At 36.2% G+C, this 25673-nt stretch overlaps 2 protein-coding genes across 2 annotated transcripts in view; one reads left to right on the forward strand and one right to left on the reverse strand.

The window, feature by feature from the left end:
• Positions 1-791: 791 nt before the first annotated feature.
• LOC108667948 (replication protein A 32 kDa subunit-A) lies at positions 792-12454 on the forward strand. The gene is made up of 7 exons (XM_018155061.2): positions 792-959; positions 4670-4767; positions 9177-9263; positions 9836-9958; positions 10290-10487; positions 11203-11393; positions 12097-12454. The coding sequence occupies exons 1-7, from the start codon at positions 941-943 to the stop codon at positions 12179-12181; spliced, it is 801 nt and encodes a 266-aa protein (XP_018010550.1). The 5' UTR covers positions 792-940; the 3' UTR covers positions 12182-12454.
• A 2712-nt stretch (positions 12455-15166) lies between these two features.
• The window catches only part of LOC108667949 (glutamate-gated chloride channel), a 104299-nt gene continuing 93792 nt past the window's right edge, over positions 15167-25673 (reverse strand). Inside the window, exons 8-10 of the mRNA XM_018155062.2 lie at positions 21912-22141; positions 18400-18585; positions 15167-16396 (exon numbers count right to left, since the gene is read on the reverse strand). Coding sequence (XP_018010551.2) covers positions 15971-16396; positions 18400-18585; positions 21912-22141 — 842 coding nt within the window. The 3' untranslated portion in view covers positions 15167-15970. The remainder of the gene's footprint in view (positions 16397-18399; positions 18586-21911; positions 22142-25673) is intronic.

Here is a 25673-nt window from a genome sequence, read left to right on the forward strand (position 1 = left end):
CTCTTTCTAATTTTATATATCTCATCCATATCGAGAATTCTAGCCGACAATATTTATAGATTTCTAAACGCGATTTACACCTCATCTGCGGGATTTTACATGAACAAAAACTACAAATGACCTTAAGAGGAAAGAGAGTAGATTTGATCTGCAGTTCATGATCTTTGAGTAAAGGAAGCATATCAAATACCACAAGAAAAAAATCCTTTTAAAAATTTATTTTTAAATAATTCATCAGTTGCTATGCAAAAGCGCTGTCTCACAATGATTTGCGTCTCATGAGGCATTACACAATAGTTTCGATCTGACAAACGTGCCTAACCTCTCGCACCACACAACAAAAATATAGGGGTGTCATTGTCAAAGAATAGGTCAAGTCGGCGACAGGCCACATCAGGTCCGCTCATCAGCGTCGACATCACTAAGTTATGTCTGTCCGCCACCGATTCCAGAAATTGCAAGATTTAAATGTTGCATGCATAAAACCCGCAACATCGCCACCTAAGGTAAAGTGTGAACTTGAATAGAGCACAATAATTTGAAGCATTGCTTATGGGATTCGTTACTTAGTAGCGGTTGGAACTCAATCATTAATTCTATGAAAGAATTCTATTGACTGTTTATCAATATTCCGCAGAGACTAAATAAAATTAAAAAAGTTTTAATTGCGTTACAATAAATGTCAATTTGAAACATTGAATATGGAATTCAATAATGTTTTTCGTTGCTTCAAACCGAATTCCTTACTTATTTGCTTATTATTATTACATCCGTTTTTCAGATATTGCAGCTCCTTGTTCCGTTCTTCGTCTTGGACTGAAGCGGGAAGATTGGAGTTCGACCCGAACCTGCTAACAATTGAAGATCGAGGTTCGCTTTTTGAGAAACCGAAACTTCGGCATCTAATTTTGTTCAATTTTATTCGTATATATACTTCACAATGTGGGGCAATAATGAAGGTGAGATTACACAATACACATTGATTAATTTTGTATAAATATTCTATTTTATTCGTGTATATATATACTTCACAATGTGGTGCAATGATGACCTTGAATGAAGGAGAGATTAGGCTACGGGCTACCTACACGTTGATTTATTTTGTATAAATATTGCCTAAGGCTAATGGACTCAAGGGCCGAGGCCACAAACTAACGCATCAGTTACAATCATTAATATATAATATAACAATCATTAATGGAACCCCTCAATTCCACAAATCAAAATTTTATGTTTTGATGACTAGTAGAGTAGGAGTAGTGGCAGTACCTAGTCCAGTATGAGCAGAGCTGGGCAGAGCTACTCGGAAATGTAGTGGCGCTACCGCTACCGCTACATGCTCTAAATGTAGCGGGCGCTACCGCTACCGCTACATGCTCTAAATGTAGCGGGCGCTACCGCTACCGCTACATGCTCTAAATGTAGCGGGCGCTACCGCTACCGCTACACCCACTAGATTGTAACGGGCGCTACCGCTACCGCTACAGAAAAAGGTAGCGCGCTACATTAGCCGCTACAATGGCCAAAATTATTGGAAATCTCCAAATATTTATTGTTCTGCTATTGGGATTTACTCATTAACATTTAATGATAATAAAGCATTTTTAAAACATATCAAAGCAACTTTATTGCAATTAACCTAACCGAACTAGTATGGGGTACCCCAGGGTTAGATACAGTAAATAAAAGTTACAGTTATTTTTATGTTTTACCTTCCCTACATGGATGTGAACTTTAATCTACCAATCTAAGAAATTATCCACATATACATATAAAAATTAGTCTTTTTTGTATACATATGTGGATTATTTTTGAGATTGGTAGATTAAAGTAGACATCCATGTAGGGAAGGTGAAACATAAAAATAACTGTAAGCAAACTGAAACGTGAAAAAAAACCTGTAAGTGGTAACTGGTAACAACTTAACAAGTAACAACTAACATGTTGACACTAGTAACAGGCTGAGGTTGACAACATTACACTGAAATCTTTCGTACAGTTTTATTCTGTAATTTTTATTATGTATGTATCATGCTGGTTTTTAAATAATATTTACTACTATTAAGGGGACCGGCTACCCTAAAATCAGAAATTTTGGCTTTACCGTTTTCTTGACTCATTTTGTAGCTGCTGAAAAGGCGCGTCTAACGCAGTTTACCGCATGTCTGTGCGTGCTATAATTTTTTCGTAAGACAATTTTAAAAATATATATATATGCATATGTAACTAGAAGAGTTCTACTACAATGCATCAAAACCTGTAGTTATTTAACCAAAAAATAAAAAAAATTGGAGGGGGTACTCCAACAGGCTTTAAATAATAGCTCTTTTTCGTGGGTCACATTCTTAATTTTTTAACCTATTAGATATGCAAACTTTTTAAATCTTTCTATTGTGTTATGTAGCCTCAGTATTAGGCCTTTGATGGCCATTGACAAAATTTTTCTATGTCAAATCATTTTTGAGTTTTGGGGGTTTTTGTTAAATAATGAAAAGTGGTCAAAGTTACCCCGCCGTTCAAAGTAACCCCATTTTATGGTAACTCGCATGTTCTCAAAAATTCTAGTATTCTAAAAAATAGTAAAATCTTTCTATCTAGGAAGCTAAATTATCCAAAATTAAAAAATAACTTGCATGTTCTAAAAAAACATATATTTTAAAAAATAATGAAATAACCTCTCATAAAAACTTTTCTCTGATTATGGCTTCAAAAAATGCTTACCTAGAGGGTTTGATATTCTTTTGTCATAACTCATAACCAGCCTTTCTTTTGTCAAGTCTTTTAAGAGGAAGGAGCCAGTCCTGTTAAGGAGCCAAAATATAGAGTGGCTAAATGACAAAACAGTCAAAAGTCTATATACTTAGCTTCCCTTATTCCACAGTCAGTACTGTAGGCTTTTATTGATGAGTGATGACTAATTTTTCTAGCAGCATGTTTTATGGACTTTTGAGTTGGTTAACAAAATTAATATCAACTGTTAGGTATATAATAGTTTTATAAAGCTATGTAAATATCGTAAAAATAATCTTTTCTAGGACTAATGTAGGTTTTTTAGATTTCACATTGATAAAGTATGTGAATTAAATTAAAACTTGAATTTAAATTGATATTAACCTAAAGTTTAGATAAAGCTAACATTAAATTTAATAAGCAGCTAGAAATTAGAAAAAAATTACTGAATGGAATTTGATATTAAAAACGTACCAGTATCTGGTGGTCACTTATTGAATTTGATGTCACTGTGATAAGTCTTGAATGACTGTAGAGCAAGTTAGGGGACCAAGTAATATTTCGGTAACTTAAAAACGGGTGGGCATGTTAAAGGACTCTAATTTATGCATTTTTTTAGAGGCTCACACTATTCATAATTTCATATACCGGGTATGGGAGGACTGAATTTGTTCAGGAAGGCTGTATAGATGTAATTTTGGTTGCTTCTATCCAGTATTATTGAATGCTGAGATTCAAACATGAGATATTTTTGATGCATTCTTAAGTTTTCTTTAAAACCCACTTTTTTCTTGATTTTTTAACCAGCTTTTTACATTGGAAATCCAGCTTGGGTGGGTAGGTGAGCAGCTAACCAGGCAGGTACCCAGTGCAACCCTGATAATAAATAGTAATTGAGCGACCAAGACTAAATTGTCTCTCTATTTGTCTCCAAGACTAAATTGAACGCTACAAATTAACCTTCATGAAGTAATAACAAATCCCGCCACCAAAAGAGTTCAACACGATGCACACTGCAGAGGCTATTTGAGTGAGAAAAATCAGGTCCATGCAAATGCAATGAAAGCACATGTGCAACTAAGTGATATTTGGATAGTGAATTTCAGCTGCCAATGTGGCAATGCATCAGTGCATTTCAATATGCTGTTGTCAAGTGTTTTACACTAAAAACATTACCTGTAAATTTAATCACAAATATTGGCGAGAGGAGCCAAATCAAGAAGCATCATCTGGTGATCTTTGTTTGCAGTTGTAATGAACTAATTGATCATTTTAAATAGTGTTTACTATATATTCAGTTCAAGTTAATTAACATTTGCACACTTTCTGATGTTTGACTTCTAAATAATGAAACAAATTTTTTCTTACCACTCCTTTAATGATCCCACTTTTATAGCTAAATACTTTAAATTCAACTAGTTTATCATTTTGAATGCTCACTCCATTGACTACATTAGTAAATTTTTCACAAATGTATTCATGGAAAGTTTTTGAAATAATTGGGACATTTTAATTCCTATGTATAATTGGGATCCATAGATTACCTACCCAATCAATTTATTGTCATTTAATTTGAAATCCATGGACAAAAGTTTTACCTTCACAGAGCCGTCAAATTGAACCAAGCGTTTAGCACCTGCAAATTTGTTGTATTCTTCTAACATTGACAGCTCAATATAACCTTAACACACTTTGCACATCAAAAACAGGCTGACTGTGTCAAGAAAATTATTTTTGAATGTGCTTCCAAAGCTATTAATTCTACCTGTGTACTGAAGAAAGATGCAAAATCAGTTGGAATTTTGCATCAAAATCTCCACAAGTTATACAGGCAATTTGAAATTGCTTTCTGTGAATTTTTGTTACATACTATAGAGTTTAGAATTCCTCAATTAAAATCATCGCAAATGATTTGTATTGATCAAATTCACTATTTCAGGCTTTGGTGGAGACTTTGATGGAGGGGCTGATGCTGGTGGAGGTGGCGGATTTATGAACACAACCTCCCAGTTTGGGACTCCAGGTGGTGCTAAAAAGGTGAATTTCTACCAGGAATTGTTCTTTTTTATATTAATGTACAATATTTGAGAATTAGAAATTTTCTTGTAGATAATTCATAAATAAGTAGATATATAAAGTATAATCCCACATAATGCCATTTTTCTGGCTATTTATTGAGAATTGGAGAAAATTTATGACATGAATAAGTCACTTCTGATTATTTTCCATGTATCTTAGTTTTCATTATCATGCTTTTCACTATGAAGTTCAAAATCAAGAATGCAGCTCTTTGGCATTTGTCTATGTATGAATGTTTCTTATATAATATATAAATATGCATATTATAAATAAAATATGTATATAATCAAATATATATTGATCTAATGAAAAAAAATATATAAATTTCAATTGTGTATGTACCTACTAACTTTATTTTTATAGTACTTCATCAGTCTAACTTTTAGTATTTGGATTATTCTTTATAAACCAATTTCACTCTAAACCTTATTCGTATGATATGAATTTTTAAATGAAATATTTGTTTTGATGTATATATATTAAACTTTATTATCATTTTTCTTTTAAATTTTCATTTACAGTGTGAGATAACCAAGTTAAACTTTATGCTGACTCACTATCCTTGATCAAAATAAACTGAACAGTAAATCCCTAAATTTACTTGATATGTAGTTAAGTTTTGATTGAAATGCACATTACTCTAACATTTAATACATTCTGATCATATTACCTACCGTATTTATCAAACAATTGTATACATACCTAGTGGAATTATGTAGGTAGTTGCAAAATTAGCATGTCAAAAGCCATTACAGTTGACATGTATTAAAATAAATACACTTATTTGTAAGAGGTTGGGCCATCTTGTTTGGTTTTTACAACACTTCTCTTTAACTTCACTTCTTGTTGTTTGTTTGTCTGCTACAAATCTTATAATCAATATTTAACACACTTCTACCTCTCCAATCGATCTGAAATTTTGCACACTTGTGTAAAGTTGGAGACAATGCATGAATCAATTGAAAAAATGAATAATTTTTAAGATTTAGAAAATTATATTTTTAATATTAAAAAATTGAAAAAATAATTGTCTGCTACATATCTTATAATTGATATTTATCTCTTATCTGAACCTGTCCAATTGAACTGAAATTTTGCACACTTGCGTAAAGTCAAAGACAATGCATGAATCAATTGACAGAATAAATAATTTTGAAAATTTAAATTTCTTTTTAATTTTAAGAATAAAATTTAAAATTATTTTTTTATATATTTGATAATAAAATTAGAAATTCATTGTACATGTGTAACATCGGAGACACTGGATTCTTTGAAAGTGTTGTCTTTAAAAAGTAATTTTTAAACGCATATTATTAAAATTTAACCTTTACAGAAATCAATCTAAATAAGATATCAATCTAAATGACTGAAATTCCATGTGTTGGTACAATTATCTCTGAAAGAATTATGAGATATGTTTTGAATTGAGTGCTCATTATAATATGATGATGATCACCATGACGTCACTGGACTAAGTGCCTCCCAGGTCCACCCCCCTCTGAAGCGCCGAGCCGGCCTTGCCACACTCTGATTAGTTGCGACACTTCCACTGGCTTATTCCATAGACCTTCAGGCTGCAGGCTGGTTGGAATTTCCTCACACCCAAACAGATGTTGTGTCTTGTCACTCTTGTGGGTGTGGTTCTGACACATAGGGCATGATGGTGTTGGGTAATTAGCCTCATCGATCTTATTGAGGTATTCCCTAAGCATTGGGCATTTCCCGGCCTTAACTGCGCCAATGTACGCCTCATGCCTCGGTCCAAAGTCCTCTCTGTTTCTTTTACTTTAGGTGCTGGCGTGTTAAGAATCTTGTTGGGTGTTCTCGACTCTATATATCTCTCGACTGTGGTGGTATCAGGTATGCAATGTCTTCACGTTTCTATTCACCTCCATGCTGCTATCACTGTTGTTGTTGTTGCAGTCATACACTTTTATGTTATACTCATTGTTGTATATGGTCTTTTTCATTTTTCACGAGTCTGATTGGCTTTAGATTTATTGGGTCTGATTGGGATATGGCTTCTCAGTGGGTGTTCTTCCAGTTTACTCTTTTCCCTCAGTTGCGAGGCCGTCATCTGCACCTGGTTCTTCAGGGGCAGGACAGCTGTTTTGTTGTGAAGATGTTGTGCATTGGTATCACGTGTGTGTCCTGTGGCGATTCTCAGTGCAGAGTTTGAGTTTTCTCTGTGTTAAGTAACAGGTAGTTGTCCTCTATCCAATCTGTAAGGCTGTTAAGGTATGTAGTGATGTTGGATTTGGCCGTCTGCAGATCTTTATGACTTTCCAATACCTTGATGTCGTCGGCATAGGTCACCACTTCAATTCCCACTCCTTTTTGCGGTGTTGGTAGGTCCGACATGTATACGTTAAACAGTACTGGGGACAGCACTCCCCCTTGAGGTACCCCCCATGATAGGTTCTTTATCTTGATTTGCTTCCGTAGTAGTCCACATAACCTTTCCGTTCTCTTAGATAGTTTGATAGGAACTTCACAATCTGTTTAGGTATTGGTGTTAGCAGTAGCTTTTCTATCATGCTTTCATAATTGATTCTGTCTTAAGTGCTACTCATGTCTAAGGCTACCATTATCGTTCGATTGGGAATTGCCTTTTCATTGAAACCTGCACAGATGACATCGTTTATTTTGTGCAGTGCTGATGTTGTTGAATACATTCTTTTGTGTGTATCCATGTTGGTTTTGGATATTGGGGATGCCCCTTTCAATTTTGTTCAATAGAACTCTTTCCAGGATCTTCACAATTGGCGACAGAAGCGAGATTGGTCTGTATGACTTGCCGATGTTACGATCTTTTCCCGGCTTCGATATGGCTATTATTCTTGCTAACTTCCATTGTTTTGGTAAGCTGTTTCTGTTGACCACTTCATTGAATAGCCTTGTTAGGTGTTTTATGGCCACTGGTCCAAAGTGTTTTACGTGTACCGGTCTTATTCAGTCTGGGCCCTCTGATTTCTTGCTTTTTGATCTTGCTATTGCCTTCTTCACCTCATCTCCAGTTATTACAAGCTCCTCTCTCAGTATCTCCTCCAGCTTCCTGTTAGTCGTTCTTTTGAGTCTGCTGCTCACCTTCTCTGCGGATCCCGTGTATAGCTTAGCAAAATCTGCGATTTCTTTCTTGGTCTTTTTCAGCTTCGTTCCCAATTTTATCATGGTATTAGTTACTCTTTCTTCGGTCTTACCCTGAATTCCCTTCACCACTTTCTAGTATTTATCTGTGTTTTTCCTTTGGTGCCAGTCTTCTGCAACAAATGTTTTCCATTTTCCTCTTTACGCTTCTTGATGTTTTCATTGATGTTATTTAACTCTTTTACTCTTTCTGGTTCTTCTCTAATCTCGCCAGTGTTGTCTCTTTCTCTTATTTGTTCCTTTATGTACTCCGGTAAGGGATTTCTTTTTAATTTTACATTTCCTTGCGGGATGAATTTCTTGCTTGCTTTCTTTATTGCTAGTTCTTTTCTCTCTGGTCGCTTCTTCTATATTATATGGTCTTCCATCGTCTACTGTTAGCATACTGTCAATATATTCTTTGTACCAATCCCACTTTGCTTTCTTAAAATGAATGTAGGTCTTCTGTTGTCTTATTCTCCTTTCCTTATTGTGAGTTTGTATTTTTAGTGTGATTGGGAGGTGATCTCATGATGTTGTTGTCATCGTTTCCCATTTTGAGTATCTTTTTCAGGTCTTGTGAGAGTACTGTGATATCTGGCGATGTTTGTATTTATGTCTGATCAAATGGTATTCTAGTAGATGTTTCTTCATTCATGGTGGTCATATCTGAGGTACCAGCTCTTCTATACATATTTCTCTGGCATCTGTGATGCTGGAGTCGTTACAATATATTTTTAACCATTTAAGAAACAAGTTACTTTCAGCTAACAATTTGTTGTGAAATGATCACATGTCAAACAACAAATTTTCTGAATTTGCTCATGGTAACGCATCATGGTAACGATAAGCTAACTGAAGGTTAGGGAACAGGAAACACTGACTCTGTAGTACTTCACTTAGGTTTCCACATCAGCTTTAGGTTTTCCACATTCACTTGGGTTTTCCACATCCATAGGAGATAGATCACACACTCGCATAAAATACTTTATTACAGCAGCAGCAATCGGTATTTTTTCAGTATGTACGAATAAGATAGGTACTATATCGGTCAGAAGGAGACTTCCGACAAGGATGGGAGCGTAATGTCAACAACCCTTAATACCTAAAATACTCGTCCCTAGTAAGTTCCGGTCCACAATACAGTTACTACCGTAATGTCTGGATACCTGCTATTTTGTAACATAAATGACTAAATCCTTACACATGACAAGGATTATATTTTAGTATTTGTGTTGCAGGAGCGTCGCACACAGAACATCTTGTCTACCACCATCAGGACTATACAGGAATGCCAAGAGGATACGTTTACTGTTGATGGGATGGAGGTTAGTTGATCAATTATTTAGGTATATATTATTAAATAATATTTAATTATCCTTAATAGATTCTACGTATATATATTAGTTCCATTTGAAGTAGAGCATCAGGTCCGATTAGGTTCAGGAATTTATTCCAGTTAAAAGTCATAGTGCCACATAATTTCTGTTAATTTCCTTGTTTTGTTGGTTTTGAAATGAACAAATTGATTGATGTTAATGAAAGTTATATTTTTCCGATGATATAAATTTGTCATAGTTGGAGTTTAAATAATTTTCTTTTAATTGTTACTATGATTTCACTCTTTGAGAAAAGGACAAAAATTTAGTGGAGTGTTTGAAGACATACAACAAGGATAATTCCAGGCTTGAATGGCAATCTTTAGAAGAAAGATTAAACAACCCCGATATCACTATGATGTGCTGTGACATAGAATCTACATATATTTACTTATGACTGTGATAGCAACATATCTTCCACTATTTACAGTTAAACGTTATGTTGGTTCCTACGTTCATCAAATATTACTATTCATTGTGTGATTCTTGTTGGCAGTGCAAACAAGTCGTGTTGTTTACAGATTAACATGGTGTGCTTGGTTGGAATCATCCGCAGTGTGGACATCAGCAGCACTAAGATCTCTTACGTCTTGCACGACCACACAGGCCTCATAGATGTTCTCAGATACCCTGATGGAGATGCCGTGAGTGACTTACTAGCAAAGGAATTAAATATGTGTTAACAGTCTACAAGAGTCTACTACCTATAAGAATTTCTCTAAATCTAATTCGCACTGTAGGTTTACCAATTGTTTGGAATCCTTCAAAATCATGAACTTGGATACATTATATACGATGAGCTATATCAAGATTATTTGAATAACCTATATTATATTTTCCATTTGTATATTTTGTTTGTTTGATGTGAATACCATTGTGATTTTTATTTGCACGATCACCTTTTTAACATTTGGTTATCACCTTTTAACAATTTTAATGACAATCATCTTTTTATCCTGATATTTTATTGTACAGGAAGAAACAAATGCAAATGAGGCCCTAGCAGAGGGTGTGTATGCCAAGGTCTACGGTCCAGTGAGATCCCACCAGGAGAAGCGACACATCATCGGCTTCCGTGTTGAACAAATTGAGGACCCGAATTGGATTACCACTCACATCTTAGAAGTTATTCATCAGAACCTCAAGTTGAAGAAATTGGCAGATGGCTCCATGGTACCTAAAATTTTCCATGTCAATAGCACACACATTTTGTTCATTAATTGACCTTTTAGTGATGAATTATGGATAGTTTCAAAAGAATTGGATTGTTGTGGTAATCTAAGAAGAATAGTGTTGATACAGGTTACCTGTTTGAGGTCCATAATGAATAATCATTAACTTGAATGTTTTCAGAGTGTAGGTGTGAGTTGTTGTGTTTCATTTAATCATTCAAATTTTGTATTTTATTGGTTATTTGTAGATAATGTAAAAATGAGTTTAGCGATAAAAATTCTTGTATGCTATTTATTTTGTACTAATTTTTAGTCTAACTCAATACTTGGGCTTAGATTTGGGCAGTTGCTTAGGCAAATTTAACATTTTTTTGCTACGTGATAGCATCTTATCAACAATACAGACTATATCAACTGTTGGTTCGAGAGCATTGGCAAGGTAGTAGTAATGTAACAGCTGCATCGTAATATTTTTTATCGTTATAATGGCATTCATTGTTGTCTTCATATTTGGATCGTGAACTACTTGAATTAAACTTTAATTATTATAGACAATAACATGTAATATAAACTGAACGGCGTTTTTTTAACTGATGTTAGCATTTTACGGAAACTGCACTTGTCTGTTCATTTGATTATAAATCCAAACCACGTACCCTTTTTTTCTGTGCCTACGTTCTTCCCTGATTTTGCATTGAACTAAAACTATGTTCCAGGGCAACGGTAACGTTCCAATTCTCGCCAACTCGTCTATCATGAGCGGTCCATCGGTGCCGGGAGGCAGCGGCAACTCAGACAAGGATCTCGTGTATTCCATTATTGCCAGGGGCGCAAACTCTGACATCGGCATGAGCAAGATGGCCATCAAATCTGCGTTGCAGGGCAGGCTCACCGGCGACAAAGTCGAGTAAGATTTTTTATTTTCTACTCATGCCCAAAGAATTTGATCAGTACAAATTTATTGTTAAATGTAATCGCGAGTTACATTTATGTTTAGATTATTGCTTCTGCAAAATCTAATATTTTAACATCATTGAGCATTTTATTTTACTCTTTTAATGTAGAATGTATCACATTAAAAATATAATTTCACTTGAACACGAAATTATCATTAGTTAATGGGATCATATTATCCAACTTTCTTTCATTGCAACGCTAGAACTCCCATTGCATTTAATAATGCCAGTTCGGGGGGCTGTCATTGATGGTCTATTCATCAATATATTTTATTTGCCTCTCTTCTCTCACGAAACTAAGAAATCTTGCATTTTCTCAATTACTATGTTTCTAATGTGTGAATGTAATTTAAAATCACAAAGTGCAATTAATTGCTTTGTGGCAATGTGTAAAATTTGGTATTGTTTCATAGTTGGAAATATTAATGCTACATTTTTTTGTATAGTTTTAAATTCTGCTGCGTCGTGATTTTCTTTGCGAACGCTTTGATGCAACTGTACGATGTCACGGTGTCGAATCGACTTTTGTTAATTTTTCGTCCTAATTCTTATGTGAACTTAATTTTTATAGTAATTCTGCTTCTCAATTGTTATGTGAAATCCTAAAAAATCTTGTGTGGGCTCTCATGTAAATTATATTTTTTTTCTTCACAGTCGGCTGATGGAAGAGCTGTCGTCAGACGGCAGCATCTACACCACCGTGGACGACGAACACTTCATGGCCATCGAGTCGAACTGATTACTCCTAATCCTTCATCATTGAATAATCGGCAACTTATTCCTTTGTGATTTATTATGAGCTAATTTGTTCAAGATTCGCACTGTGTTTTCGGTGATCAATTAGGATTGCCTTGACTGTTCTAAGTTTTCCAGGATGAATCCGTTTTCTATTTTTCTAAATGATTTCCTTAACTACCATCTAATTAGGCAAACGTATACAGCAAAACTTTAGGATGAATTAAACTATGAAGCGACATTCAAATTATACGTTTTTAATAAAAGAACAAATGAATGATCTTTTACCCTGTATTACGCGCAAAGAATTGCGTGATGAATTCATGAGAACTGAATAACTTAGTTTCAGATCCAGTCATTGTTATTTCTAACGCATAATTCAGTAGATGACGAACTGTTGAGTTTTCTAGATTAGAGACTCAATTGGCGATTATTTTCGACGAGGTATATTGTTGAGGTTGAAGATCAAAACCTGACTTGCGCTGATCCCGAAGAATTTTGTTGAATCTTTAGGTAATAAAGAAAAGTATGGAACATTGCTCGGACGGGCAAAAGGTACAGCGGAATTTTGCACATCTATGGAATGTTCTAGAACGTTCAAGAAGGTTGAGAAAGAATGGCCAGTTCTTGCAGATACATGGATAGTGTTCTCGAAAGTCGAAGAAAAACGTAGTTTCAACAGATCCATGACATTTTCTAGAACATTCAAGAAGTTAGAAGAGGAATAAAGGTTTCAAATATCACGTAATGTTCGAGAATAAGTTATAAGAAATATAGCCTTCGTTATGTTCTAGTGCTTATTAAAGATTTTCAGCGGGTCAACATCCGCAGCAGATTGGGGGATACTGTATTGATCCGAAATTCCTACGTTCCAGGAATCATCTCGAAAATATTTAATTTACCTGCTGTTACATGACAATGTTGAACTAAAAAAAACATTCAGTGTAAAATTATTCACGATTTATTTAGGTACGGAAATCAGTTTCGAAGAATTGGCCACAGCGCTTTTATTAAAATCTTATTTTAGAATTTAAAACTCACTACTCCAGAACAAGGGAAATTCCCAGGATAACCTCATGAAAAATGCTGTCATTAAAAGGCAGACTTAGCCACTGAATAGCAAGTAAATGTGTTGTATATTACTGCCCAATCAAACTCGATTCCCATAGTTGATCCGCAAGCAAATGATTTAAGCTCGATTATTGTCAGACAATTCTAAGATGATCTACTATAGAATTTACAGCGGGTAATTAGAAAATGCAATGAGATAAGTAAGCACGATCCACACGACTGACAACAGCTTCTCAAGTTTGGGGCTTCAGTATGAAATTTATACATCCAAGATTATTAACAGTTAAATAGTATACAATACTTCTTACATGTCAAAGGTTCGGCTCAGTAATTCTAATGACAGAATTTGTTGATAAATTGTTCTATTTTCATGTCATTCGTGGTTCGTGAAAGAACGTACAAATGACGGCAAGAATTATAACCGTTCTATCTGTTCCTGGTCTATAAATAAACTTCTAAAATGTTACAATTTTAAATATTCTAATACATTCAGATTAACGCAAATACAGCCAATATAACAGGTCGTTCTTCTTTATTTACAAAATTAGATTTTCAAGTAAATCATAGAAAACTTTTAATTTATAAAACGCAAACAGAAAGAAAAGAGGCTCAACCGCGAAGAAAAATCTCAAACTGAATTTCTTCAATCAAGAGGAAGATTAATATTAATTGGAAATAATGGGAATCATGGTGACAAAAAATGAGGTAAAAAAGATTGCGTTTCTCAGCGGAGATGAGAAAATCTCTCGCATTTGAGTTGCTATTTCTTCAGCGAAACATGAGATGTTATTTCTTCAGCGAAACATGGAAAATATACTGACCGACATACTTTTTCAAAGAAACTGTCACAGGCAACAGCAAAAGATAATCTAGTGCATCGTTTATGATCCTAACTTCAAAGCCAGTTTTTTTTGCAACCCGAACTTCAGTCTAGATTGTCAAATCCAGACGTCATTTAGCTCGTAAAACTTAAAAGTTAGGAATAATTGCATGAAAATTAGCACAAAAACGATTCTAAACTCAAAACGACGCACTGCAGAAAATGGTTGAATGTTACAGAAATTAAAATAAAATTATGATCGCGGAGATGCTTAATTTGATTGCTTTCTGGTCTCAATGGGATTATCATTACTCAAAGTATCGCTACAGAGAAACAGAAAAAATATATAAGTTGAGATGACACAGGCTCGTTACAGCGATTTTTATCCACGACCATTAGCGCTTTTTTATATTGAAAACATCGAAAACATTCCGCTCAACATTATATCTTAATAGTGCATTAATTGACTACCAATAAACATCAAAACAAAATAATTTAGTTGAAACATGAGGGTTCATCATGAAATTTCAGTAATTTTAAATAAGTAGCGCGAATAAAGCGATCAATCGGCATAAGTACTTCAACGAACAACCAGCGCAGATAAAAAGTAATATACAAACTTCTAAATGCTTGCGAAGATAATGGGGAAAATTATATCTACTTAATTCCCGGGATTGTCTTACAAAACTGATGAAAAGAGTTTTAAAAATAAATATCTAATATTTGTAGCAACATCTGAAAAGGTTATGTTCTCATATAACCGAGTAAATATCGTATACAATATTTGTATGAACACGGAAAAATAAATTCTATTGAATAGCTGAGAGGATCAAACAATTAACAGGCATGAAAATAAAAGTTGATATATCGGTTAAGTTAGTCGGTTATCCTAGCCAGTTCTTTTTAATTAGGTGCAACTTATAACTAATGTCCAATTATAAGCTTTAACTGATACATTTATTTTTGACATCACACCAAGTCTAATATTATTTGGTGCCCGCGTCCATATTATAAATACCTTAAATAATGAGAGAAAGAGAGACCAGATAAAACCTTACGCACTTAAACTTAGCTTAAGAAGACGTTAAACAGACAATTAACAGCACAAAATTCGACATAACCTTGATATTTTGTCGGAGAAGCTCAGTCAAAACTATATCATAGGAGAAATTTTTTCTCGGCCTTATGGACATACTTTTCCGTCCTGAGCTTCCCAGCTTTTACATTCTTAGTTAATTTATCAGTATATTCTAAGTCATTATACGAATATCAGTACGGGCATTTATGTGCTTATGCACATAAATTCAAAGTCAGGAAATACATCATGATGAATGAGATACCATCAGTCAAATTCATGATGCATGAGCAACCAGAAGATAATGTACGATGTATGAGCTACCATTAGATAATTCATGATGTGTGAGCAACCATGAGATAAATATTATAACAAGACGAATTTCGTCATCAGGTTGGATACGTGGAGGCTTTGTTTGGCACATCAAAGTTCATTACGAAGAAATAAAACAAACACGAGTAACGAACGAGCACATGGATCATATGGAAAATACGGCTCATGGGAGATGCAGTTCCGTGAATAGGGTTAAAAATCTTTGCGATGAATCAAGTCTCCATTAAACTATAACGAAACTTCAGTACGGTAACAATTCTTCACTACGACATATAATTTGATAACGAACGTTCGTTTCAGCAATACGACTTTATTGCACAATAAACCAGCAGCATCTTTCGCTTACCAACAATTAGGGGATAAAGTAGTGAAGGGTTCTTTCTATTCAATAATACAACATTCTATCTCAAACTGAAATGAGACTGAGGAGTGACATTATTTCGCGAGCATGATTTCTAATTAAAAATCTTTGCCACATTTCTAATTATATTAGATTATAACTGCGCCTCTTTGAGATAACACGTCCAGTAGGCAATATTAAAGACAGTGAAGGCAACAGGAAAAGTTATCCTCGCTATGACGTCGATTCTTTTGCTCCTGTTGCAAAAGCGAGCCATGCAAGCACTCATCCCGCATCCTCCTGCGAGGAATGCTACAGGGTCTAGTTGTGATCGGCGGGAGAAAGATCCTCTGTTTAGGGATCCTCCGTTGCTGGAAATGGCGTCAGGGGGAAGAGTAGACCCTGGGCCGTTGATCAGTGGGGGGACCAGCGTGGGGAACAGGGTCGTGTCCCCAGGGGAGAAGCCTGGGTTGCCGGGGAATGGTGGGATTGCTTGGGGGTACGCAGCTACGGTGTGGAAGGCAGCGGCATAACGCGCGTCGCCGTTGCCAGTACAGCCAGCCATGTAACGCGCCCGTTGCTGGAAATACGTATTGGGTTAACTGTTTTACCTCAAATTAGCGTATATGAATTATACATCTCTTAAAGACCATATACGTTCAAAGACTTTCCAGCGGCAGGCCCACTTGACTGAAAGGCTGATGATTACTGATAATCCTCCATTAGGGATCAGCTTACAGGAGTATTTTGTAAAGATAACGTGGTTTTTGTTTAGAAGCGGTCACTCGCAACTAAATATACGAAATAAATTTGATAACAGAGCTATCTCTCCTTGGTTCCCCCTCTCCTTTGTCACATTTGAATTAAATTGCACGAAATAAATAAATAAATAAGAACATGACATGTTATTCACGTACATCACACGACCGCGCGTTGAAATTTATGCAGCTTTTTATGATGGCAATCCTGTTGGTACCTGAACGCAATCATACAAAAATACAGAGTTCAAAGAAAAATGAATGCGTTAAAATTAAATAAGATTCATCATAAGGGGATGAATGGTAAACTAGGTCAAAATAAAAAAATCATCACCGATAAATTAAAATGAAATATGCATAAATTGTCATTGAAATAAACAAAACTTCATTGGAAAAAACTTCATACGCTCGAAAAAACTACACGCGATCAGTTAAAAATTGAAAAAAAAATCAAGCATTCCAAACTAAGCATGAACAGAATTTCATCCAATTAAAGTCTAACGCAACAGCTTCAATAAGAACCCAACTAAGCAGTTAACAGTTGCTAAAGTTTCTCTAGTCCTCGCAGGCCTCCATGGGCACAAAGAAAAGCTAGGAAGCTTTCCCTGCGCACCTGTGGTCTGAGTCACCGAGGTACCACAAAACGGAATCCGCTTAATCAAGCGTCCTTTTAAAACAATTTCTAGCATCCCCGCCAAAATAAAAGGCTGGCTTTTTCCGTGATACCCTAAAAAAACGAGCGGCGGAAAACCTCAACCTTTCTAGGTTAATTTAATTTGTATTTTTGAAATAGCATAACTTCAGAGCAGGAAAAATTAAATTTAGCTATCAAAATAATAAAACGATGTTTCAACTCAAATGCAAATTTAGATATAACATAGCCGAAGAGTGATGTAGTTTTAATTCATATTGAAGTTCATGGAAGCTGTATTTGATAGCCCAGAAAATCGGCAGTATTAAATTTAATCTATATGAATGTAAAGCGTTCAACTTTTTAGTGTCAGTTCATATTTTATCAGTCGCATCAAAGGTAAACTGAGCGCTGAGATGGAACTTAAAAACACTGCTAAAAAATGTCATTTTAAAACTGCAACGGCATTCATAGTTAAAAAAGAACGGTAATCAATAAGTAAACAATATTACCTCATGTTAGGTTGGTAAAAATTGCATCAATCCAACTTGTAGGCCTATCTAATTATCAACATTATTTCTACATCACCTCAAACGAAACAAATTTGGAAAAACAATTATTGAAAAAATTGAAATGATCCATTATGAAATTTTGCGCCTATTTTCATAATTAGCGTAGGTAATATAACTACACTTGTGATACTTTACAGCACGACACATTTCTGAAATTATCTGCGACTTCAGATCACGTTCCTTTTGTTATCTGAAATTCGAGGTGAATATTCTAGCAATACGGCATCAACATGTGCTGGGATTTGCAAGTTATATCACTCGTATTAATGTATCCAAGATGGACGGTCCATTTGTAAATAAGATGGCGCAGCATAAATTAGGGCTGCAAAGGCCAGCGTTTGTCGCGTGTTTGGTATCGCAAAGCTCAAACACACGCACCTGCTGAAGTTGCTGCTGCTGCATCTGCATGTCAAAGACAGTAAGAAGGCGCAGCATTTATTAGGGCTACAAAGGCCAGCGTTTGTCGCATGTTTGGTATCGCAAAGCTCAAACACACGCACCTGCTGAAGTTGCTGCTGCTGCATCTGCATGTCAAAGACAGTAAGAAGGCGCAGCATTTATTAGGGCTGCAAAGGCTAGCGTTTGTCGCATGTTTGGTAGCGCAAAGCTCAAACACACGCACCTGCTGAAGTTGCTGCTGCTGCATCTGCATGTCAAAGAGAGTGAGCTGCGAGTCCGTTTCCCAGCGTTGCCGCATCAGTTGTTGGTCTCTCTGGAAGTCCGACCGAGATGCGTAGTTGACAAGAGCGAACTCCAGCAGAGCTCCGAACACAAATGTTAGACAAGCTCCCGTCCACACATCGATAGCCTGAAGTCAACATGATAAACAGCAAACTATTAGTAAACTATAAACAGTAAAGATTGAATAAACAGTAAAATATTATGAATTATTGAACATTTACAACGGTCTCTGAATGAAACGCTCTCATGACTATACATGATACAGGAGAGAGCGGATGTTCAAAACTAGAACTCGAGAGGTATGAAAAAGGTGCAGATTTGAGTAGAACAGCAATAATACCGAAATTTTATCATTTTGAACACCCAAGCGGAAAAATCCAGGAACGATATGAAGGAAGATTTTAACAGAAATAAAATTTTCCATTTCGTCATTCGAGATTGCAGCAGCAACATTTATAAAACGTCAACTTTATAAAATTATTTAATTGTGAGGTTCAGGAAAAATTGTTTCTTAGGTCCTTGCCAATCGTACCATGAACTTTGCTGCAAAGGAAACTATTTCCTGCAAAACAATTTAAAGTTATTCCGATGACGTCATGCGTGTAACAAATATAGCTTATAGCCCTCAAAAACTTGAAATCAGAAACGAGCGTTTTGCAGCCTATGACAAAACTATTATTAGACTTTAAAAACATTTGAAAAAATTACATTTCCCCTCATTTTTATAGACATATATATGAAAAATTGAAAAATGCGTTTTATCACAAGAGATTCCCTTATCAGAATGAGGTTGTCCAACACGAAAGCAAAAATATATTATACATACAGCCAAAATGTATACACACAGGCAAAGACGAAATTTATTATTATTTTTATTTGTCAGATTGGAGTTGTATGGACGGTTGTCAGGTTAAAAAGCAAAAAAGTATGGCTAGCAGGAAAGGTAAACTTCTCAGAAAGTTTTCTCCCGCGTACCGACTTTAGCACAGCAAATCGAATACCAGCCGATATCTCGAGCAAAAGGATCCAGTTTGTCGAGCAAAGACAAAATAAAGTTCACGTTGAGCAACGACTGAATAAAGTTCCCCAGACAAAAATGGTCGAGGATTTCGAGATTTTGGTTTGTAAACAATTTAGAAACCTACAGGGGCTGTACTTTAAATAATAGTTAAGAGTTCATTATTCCGTCAGGAAATCACTAACGGCTTTTCAAGGGAAATTCACAATAACAGATAAGAAATCGACCACCACGCGTATCGCGACTTAGATAGCTACGTGTACCTAGGACGCTATGTGTACGCAGGCCGCTACGTGTACTTAGGCACTGCATATACTTAGGACACAACGTATACTTAAGACGTTACAAGCACTTATAGGCACGTTTTAAAAGTATGACTCCAGAGCTGCGAATATAGAACACGTTGCGAGCTGAAACTGACTTGTAAGTGATCCGTACATCGCATTGGTGAGCGGAACATCGAGGAAATTAGACGGATATTGAGGATATCGGAGCCACACCAGCGACTGCTCCTGATATATAGAGCACAGATAGAAACTTTGACATCATATATCAGCCATGATTCGAGTTCGGGCACTCGTGTGGAATGTAGGTTTTCATGAAATTTTGATTATTTTACGAAAAAATTGCGAAACGTTCTTGCACAGCACGAAAAAATACAGATAATTTAATTAAGAGACAATTACGAATAGAAGGTCAGGAAGCAAAGAGTTAATCTTTAGATTATCGCCGGTGGCTATTTTTAATAATAAATGAGAGTAATCAAACGCAGAAGTCGTCACACAAATTTGCAACGCTACGGCTGATAACAAAATTGTAACAGCAAAATTACTAAAAAAATATGACTCAGTACTCACTGCAGTGAGTGACAGAGAGCGCATTTTCTCGTCGACGAAAACTTGAGGTCACGGACAGACGGACGGACAGACGGACATACAGACAGACGGACATGGCGAGCACAATAGTGCATTTTTTCCATAAATGAGAAAATGCGCTAAAAACGCGGTAGTCATCACCCGCATTGTATGCATCTTACTTATTAATTTAAAACAATTAGCTCAGTACAGACATAGGCACCACCACAAGGCCTAGATGCGAAAATATTGAATCATCAACACCCAAGTTACTAAATATTTTAATTGTTGTTTGTAAATTTTTGAGCAGGAAAGAGAACCCCAATTACGGTTCAAAATTTTTAGCAAGAATTTCGACATTTCGGGCGCCAGATGCACAGCTGAAACATTATCCAGGCAAGACTGGCACACATAATATTTACAGCCAAAATGAAGAGTAAAATTTCAAACAAAATTGTTCCCGACACCGACCGGGGCAGTAAAACGCTCTCTTTTAAATATGAAGCCGTTTCCTTAAAATGAAGAACAACCTGGAGCGAAGTTTTTAGGTATGATAACTGCATGCGATGTTATGTTCTGTCGGAGAAAGTTTCTCGTAATAAATTAGTGAGAAAAGAACGAATTAATAAATAATGTGTAACTGCTGTTGGGCATCATCATTTTTTAAATGAATGTTAAAGTCTTGAACTCAACGAAATATCGAGACCGTAAATGATTTTAATAAAAGGCTTGTTCGAAAAACGAGTTCGTTCAAATTAACTAAAAATACGAATGATAACGACTTATTTAAGCCGGGCTGCGAGTCAAAAAAAATTAATACGATAAAACGAGCCTGCAGTGATGTAATATATTCCCAATTAAAACAATTTTGGATTAGCTGTTATTTGCGGAGAATGGCATTAGCAATATTGAAACAATCGTTATTGCTTTTATATGTAAATACCTCTGTAGCGCCGGAAAGTTTCATAAAAATCAATAAAATTAAAAAAAAGAATTATCTCTAAAATGCTAGGAGAGTTCAACAGGTATGATGGTGGCGGCTTAATTCAATACCGCCGTCGGGGTGCACATGTTCATTTTACTAGGTGCTATGTGCAGCGGAAATTCTCCCTTCGGTAAAAGACGACAGCGGAAAAACTTTGCATTTCTCACCTGGTTATTTTGGAAACCCGACACCGACCGTTTGATGGTCTTAAAACGATAAGTGGTAGGCGTTCCGCTAAAAAAATTCGCTCGAAAACTAATCAGATTGCTCGAGGTTAAAACTAAAACTCTGTATACCTTGTTATATGAGATGCTATGCATCTTGATACAGGCGGCAAAGGTTAGCTAAAAACTAAAATATGGTTACCTCGGAATACGATACGGGCGGAAAGGGTAAGCTAAAAACAGGGTTACCTCAGAATACGATACGGGCGGTAAGATTAAGCTAAAAATAGAGTTACCTCAGAATACGATACGGGCGGTCAGGGTAAGCTAAAAATTGTGTTACCTCAGAAAAAACGGACAGCAAGGGTTAGCTAAAAACAGGGTTACCTCAGAAAATTACGGGCAGCAAGGGTTAACTAAAAACTGGGTTACCTTGGTATACGAGACGGGTGGCAGGGATTGGTTGATGCCTGCGTTCTGAGTGCTCATGGTGAGCAGGGTGGTGACCCCGAGCGACACCCTGGCAGGGACAGCGTGTTGGTCGAGCCAGAAGCTGACCCAGGACACCATGACCAGCATGCAGCACGGGATGTAGTACTGGATGAGGTAGTACGAGAACTCCCGCTTGAAGATCAGGTCGACGCGCAAGCAAGAGTATGAGCCTGACGAGGGATTGAGTTCAGTGACCAACAAGCACAGCAATAAATGGAATGAAATAAAATACTGCAGGTAACATTTTAGTGCAAAACCTAAATGAAAAATAATCAAACGTGTATGACATACAAATGTATCGAATTGAAGTCAATAATTGCGTTCGGTTTGAGAAAATGCGATATCATCGAAGAAAATGGATCTGCGGAATGTTCATCACTTTTACAATTCTCTATTATAACTTTGTCTAGATTCTGGATACATTAATTGATGCATTATATTACTATAAATAACAATTAGTATCAACAATAATCCACATGATTTGTACCTCGGAGGCCAAATACCGTCAGAAGAAGCAGCCAACTAATCATCTCACTGATTTACGACGACTTCTGTTCTGTTCGACGAAACAAAGCAATGTCGCTCGGAAAGACCCAGCCAAATCTGACCATCAGAAGCAATAAAAACTTGTGCCCGACCAAGGAGTTTCTGTCGTTCATCTGCTCGACATAAGGTCGCAGTATCGTTCATTTCGGAACAATATCGGCAAACGCCAGGACTGTAAGAAGGTCAAAGACTCGTGCGTACGACAATGCCGTCTCATAAAGGCGGCGGTTGATGTACACTTCGTAGACTAGATACCAGACCATCAGGTCGCGATATTGAGCAATGGAGGCGAGATATGAGTCGTGTTTAGGCGCTTACAAACGCTCCCAGTCAACACCGAGGTCATGCTTGGTTTATAAACTTCAGTTTTTTCTGTCAAAAGGAACGTGTAGCATGACAGAGAATTTAATAGGTGACATAAAAGTCTTGGGAATGTAAGACATTTATTTATCATAAGCAGATGGTAAGCTTCAAAATTCTCCCACTGTGGGATGAAAGAAGACCATTTGTTGGACGAAAATCTAATTGCATGGATGCCAATTAAGCTTAAAAAGTATACTTAGATACGTAGATTGCTAAACAAGCGCAGATTGGCAGTGGCAATCCATTGTTTATTCAGTGAAACAAAAATCAGACAGCCTTTGGTAGCAAAAATAAAAATTGTGCATCCAAATTCGAAAAAATGTAATTATTTAAAATACTCCACGCGATTTCTCGTTATTGAGATACTTAAAAATATCTTTCAGGTAAGCGCTATTTGAAGTTTGGTTTCACGAACTGCTGTTCGAGTTGAAAAGCCACCGAATCACAGGACTACTCTATACATATCAATTATCCATTGAGAAACCAATAATAAAACAAGTCTCACAAAAAGATACTCAATTGAACCAGTTTTCAATGCGTATAGCTTCTAGCAGAAAGAAATTAGAAAGAAGCTTTAAATAAAATACGCTAATGAAAGTCAGTATTACAGGTCCCCTTGATGCAGAAATGCAAAGGAAGAATGCCTCAACATCCGCAATGGCGCAAGAATCACCGACAGCAAACTCTACTTAAGGAGCCAACTCTCGAGAAGACGATCGCATTCTCCTGTAAAAGTTCGGCGTTCTTGCGACAAACGGTCCGCCTATAATGGAGCTGCATTATAATTACACGGGCAAAAAGATCATCATGGAAGACTTCCATGGCAATTAGCATTCCAAGGCACGCGAGTCGAGAAGAACGAACACGTGGGAACAAAGGTCATTTCCATAGAACCAAACTCGAGAACATTCCAGATAATGCAAGTGGCTTCTTCACCTTCAGTATCAGGGCATTAGCCGCCAATTCTCAGTGAAATTTAACAGAAAATTCTGTTTTTTCTACTAAAAGCAAAATGTGTTGGTTAAACTCTGAGAAAATAATCAGAGGATCCATGCAAGAGGCTTAATTAAAAAAAATTCCGTCGGAACTGGAGATATTTATTTCGTAGCGCCGACAGTTAAAAAACTGCGAACATAAATTTAAACCAATATAAAAGATTAATATATTATTAATTAGTAAGATTATATTCAAAGCAAATGAAATTTAGGCTATTCACTTGTATTTGCTGATTATTTATTTTTAGAAGGTTAAAACAAATATTGTCTATTGCTAATAAAAAATATGCACCAAATTTGAATATCCTTTTTATCAGGTATGATATATAGGCATGAACATTCGAACATTACAAGTATTAATATTCATGCTCAAATTCTTAGTTTATTCGGACCACGTGGAATATGAAAAATGATACAAGAAGTCAAAAAACAAGTATTTAAATTTAAAATAAATAATAAATTAGAATAATTTACCTCACTTAGCCGAAGTAAATGAATGTAAATAAGATAAAAGTCGCGAGAAAAAAAACTATCGGTATTCAGGAGCACAAAACAGAGGCTAGCATTAAACCCAATTAGTAACAAAGTTGTGTCCAGGCCACTGAAGTTTGGTCCCAGAGGAAGCGGCTGAGCAGATCGCAACTTGTGCCTCTTCGTGGGCTTATTTGAATATTTTATTTAGAGACCGTTTATCGTAACGAGCGCTGAGGGAGCTTTCGCCACATGCGGATTGAGCAACTAAAGGAGAACATCGCAGATGCCAGAAATACTTCTGCGAAATAGACTGGCTGAATCGTATAAGAAATGGCCAATATTTGAGACTTGCTCAATGCACTGGTCCATTTCGGTGATTGAATAAAGTAAAAAAATATAACTCAGTACTCGCAGTGAGTGACAGAGAGCGCATTTTCTCGTCGACGAAAACTTGAGGTCACGGACGAACTGACAGACAGACGGACATGGCGAGCACAATAGTGCATTTTTTCCGTAAATGAGAAAATGCGCTAAAAAAGAGTGAATACAATACTAAATACCAAAACGAAATACAAACTTTAGTTCGTTGCGGACATGTGTCACCGACCATATAGCGGACATAATGAATGTCAATAAAATTTGGAAACATCCACATTGAATACAATACTAAATACCAAACTAAATATAAACTTTAGTTCGTTGCGGACATGTGTCTTCGACCATATAGCGGACATAACAAATGTCAGTAAAATTTTTATACATTCTCATTTTTTAATAATATAGTATTGAAGAATCGCGACTTGCAGGGACTCAAGCGACAGAAAATGCAACTGAATTTGTTATGGAGATTCATGGTAGCATAGGCTAGGTTAGAGTTTTAGATGCATCAAGTATGCTGAAAATACTCGCCGAAATGCGTACGCGACAAATAGCCATTGACAAGGTTACATTATTGACAATTTCGGGGAAGACAAAAAACGAAAAAACCTGCTTTCTTGCTGGCGCGTTTTCTTATGGGTATTTTCGTTACGCGGATCCAATACACGATAACCAACCAATTTATTTCTCATCAATTTCTGGAACGCAAGCCCCACCCACGGAGCTGTCGCTACCACTGAACAAGATTTCTTGCAGCCTTTCCCGAACAACCAGTGTTGTCTTATGAGGAAACCGCTGGGATACTTGTACATGTTTAGCTTCTTGCAGGCTTATCTTCATAATTTCGAAAAAATTCCTGAACTTTTAAGAGGTGCAATTACTACCGGGAGAGAACGAAGGCAGAGAAGGACGGCACGGAGACTGAGGCGACAATCTGCTGAAAAGA

The sequence above is a fragment of the Hyalella azteca genome, unplaced genomic scaffold (genome assembly GCF_000764305.2).
Source record: "Hyalella azteca isolate HAZT.00-mixed unplaced genomic scaffold, Hazt_2.0.2 contig14662, whole genome shotgun sequence".
NCBI lineage: Eukaryota > Metazoa > Arthropoda > Malacostraca > Amphipoda > Hyalellidae > Hyalella > Hyalella azteca.

What these genes read in the sequence shown, in the direction of transcription:
- LOC108667948 (XM_018155061.2), top strand. An exon ending in CTCCAGGTGGTGCTAAAAAG is followed by an intron (nt 4,768 to 9,176) that starts GTGAATTTCTAC and finishes TTTGTGTTGCAG; the next exon opens with GAGCGTCGCACACAGAACAT. An exon ending in GATACCCTGATGGAGATGCC is followed by an intron (nt 9,959 to 10,289) that starts GTGAGTGACTTA and finishes TTTATTGTACAG; the next exon opens with GAAGAAACAAATGCAAATGA.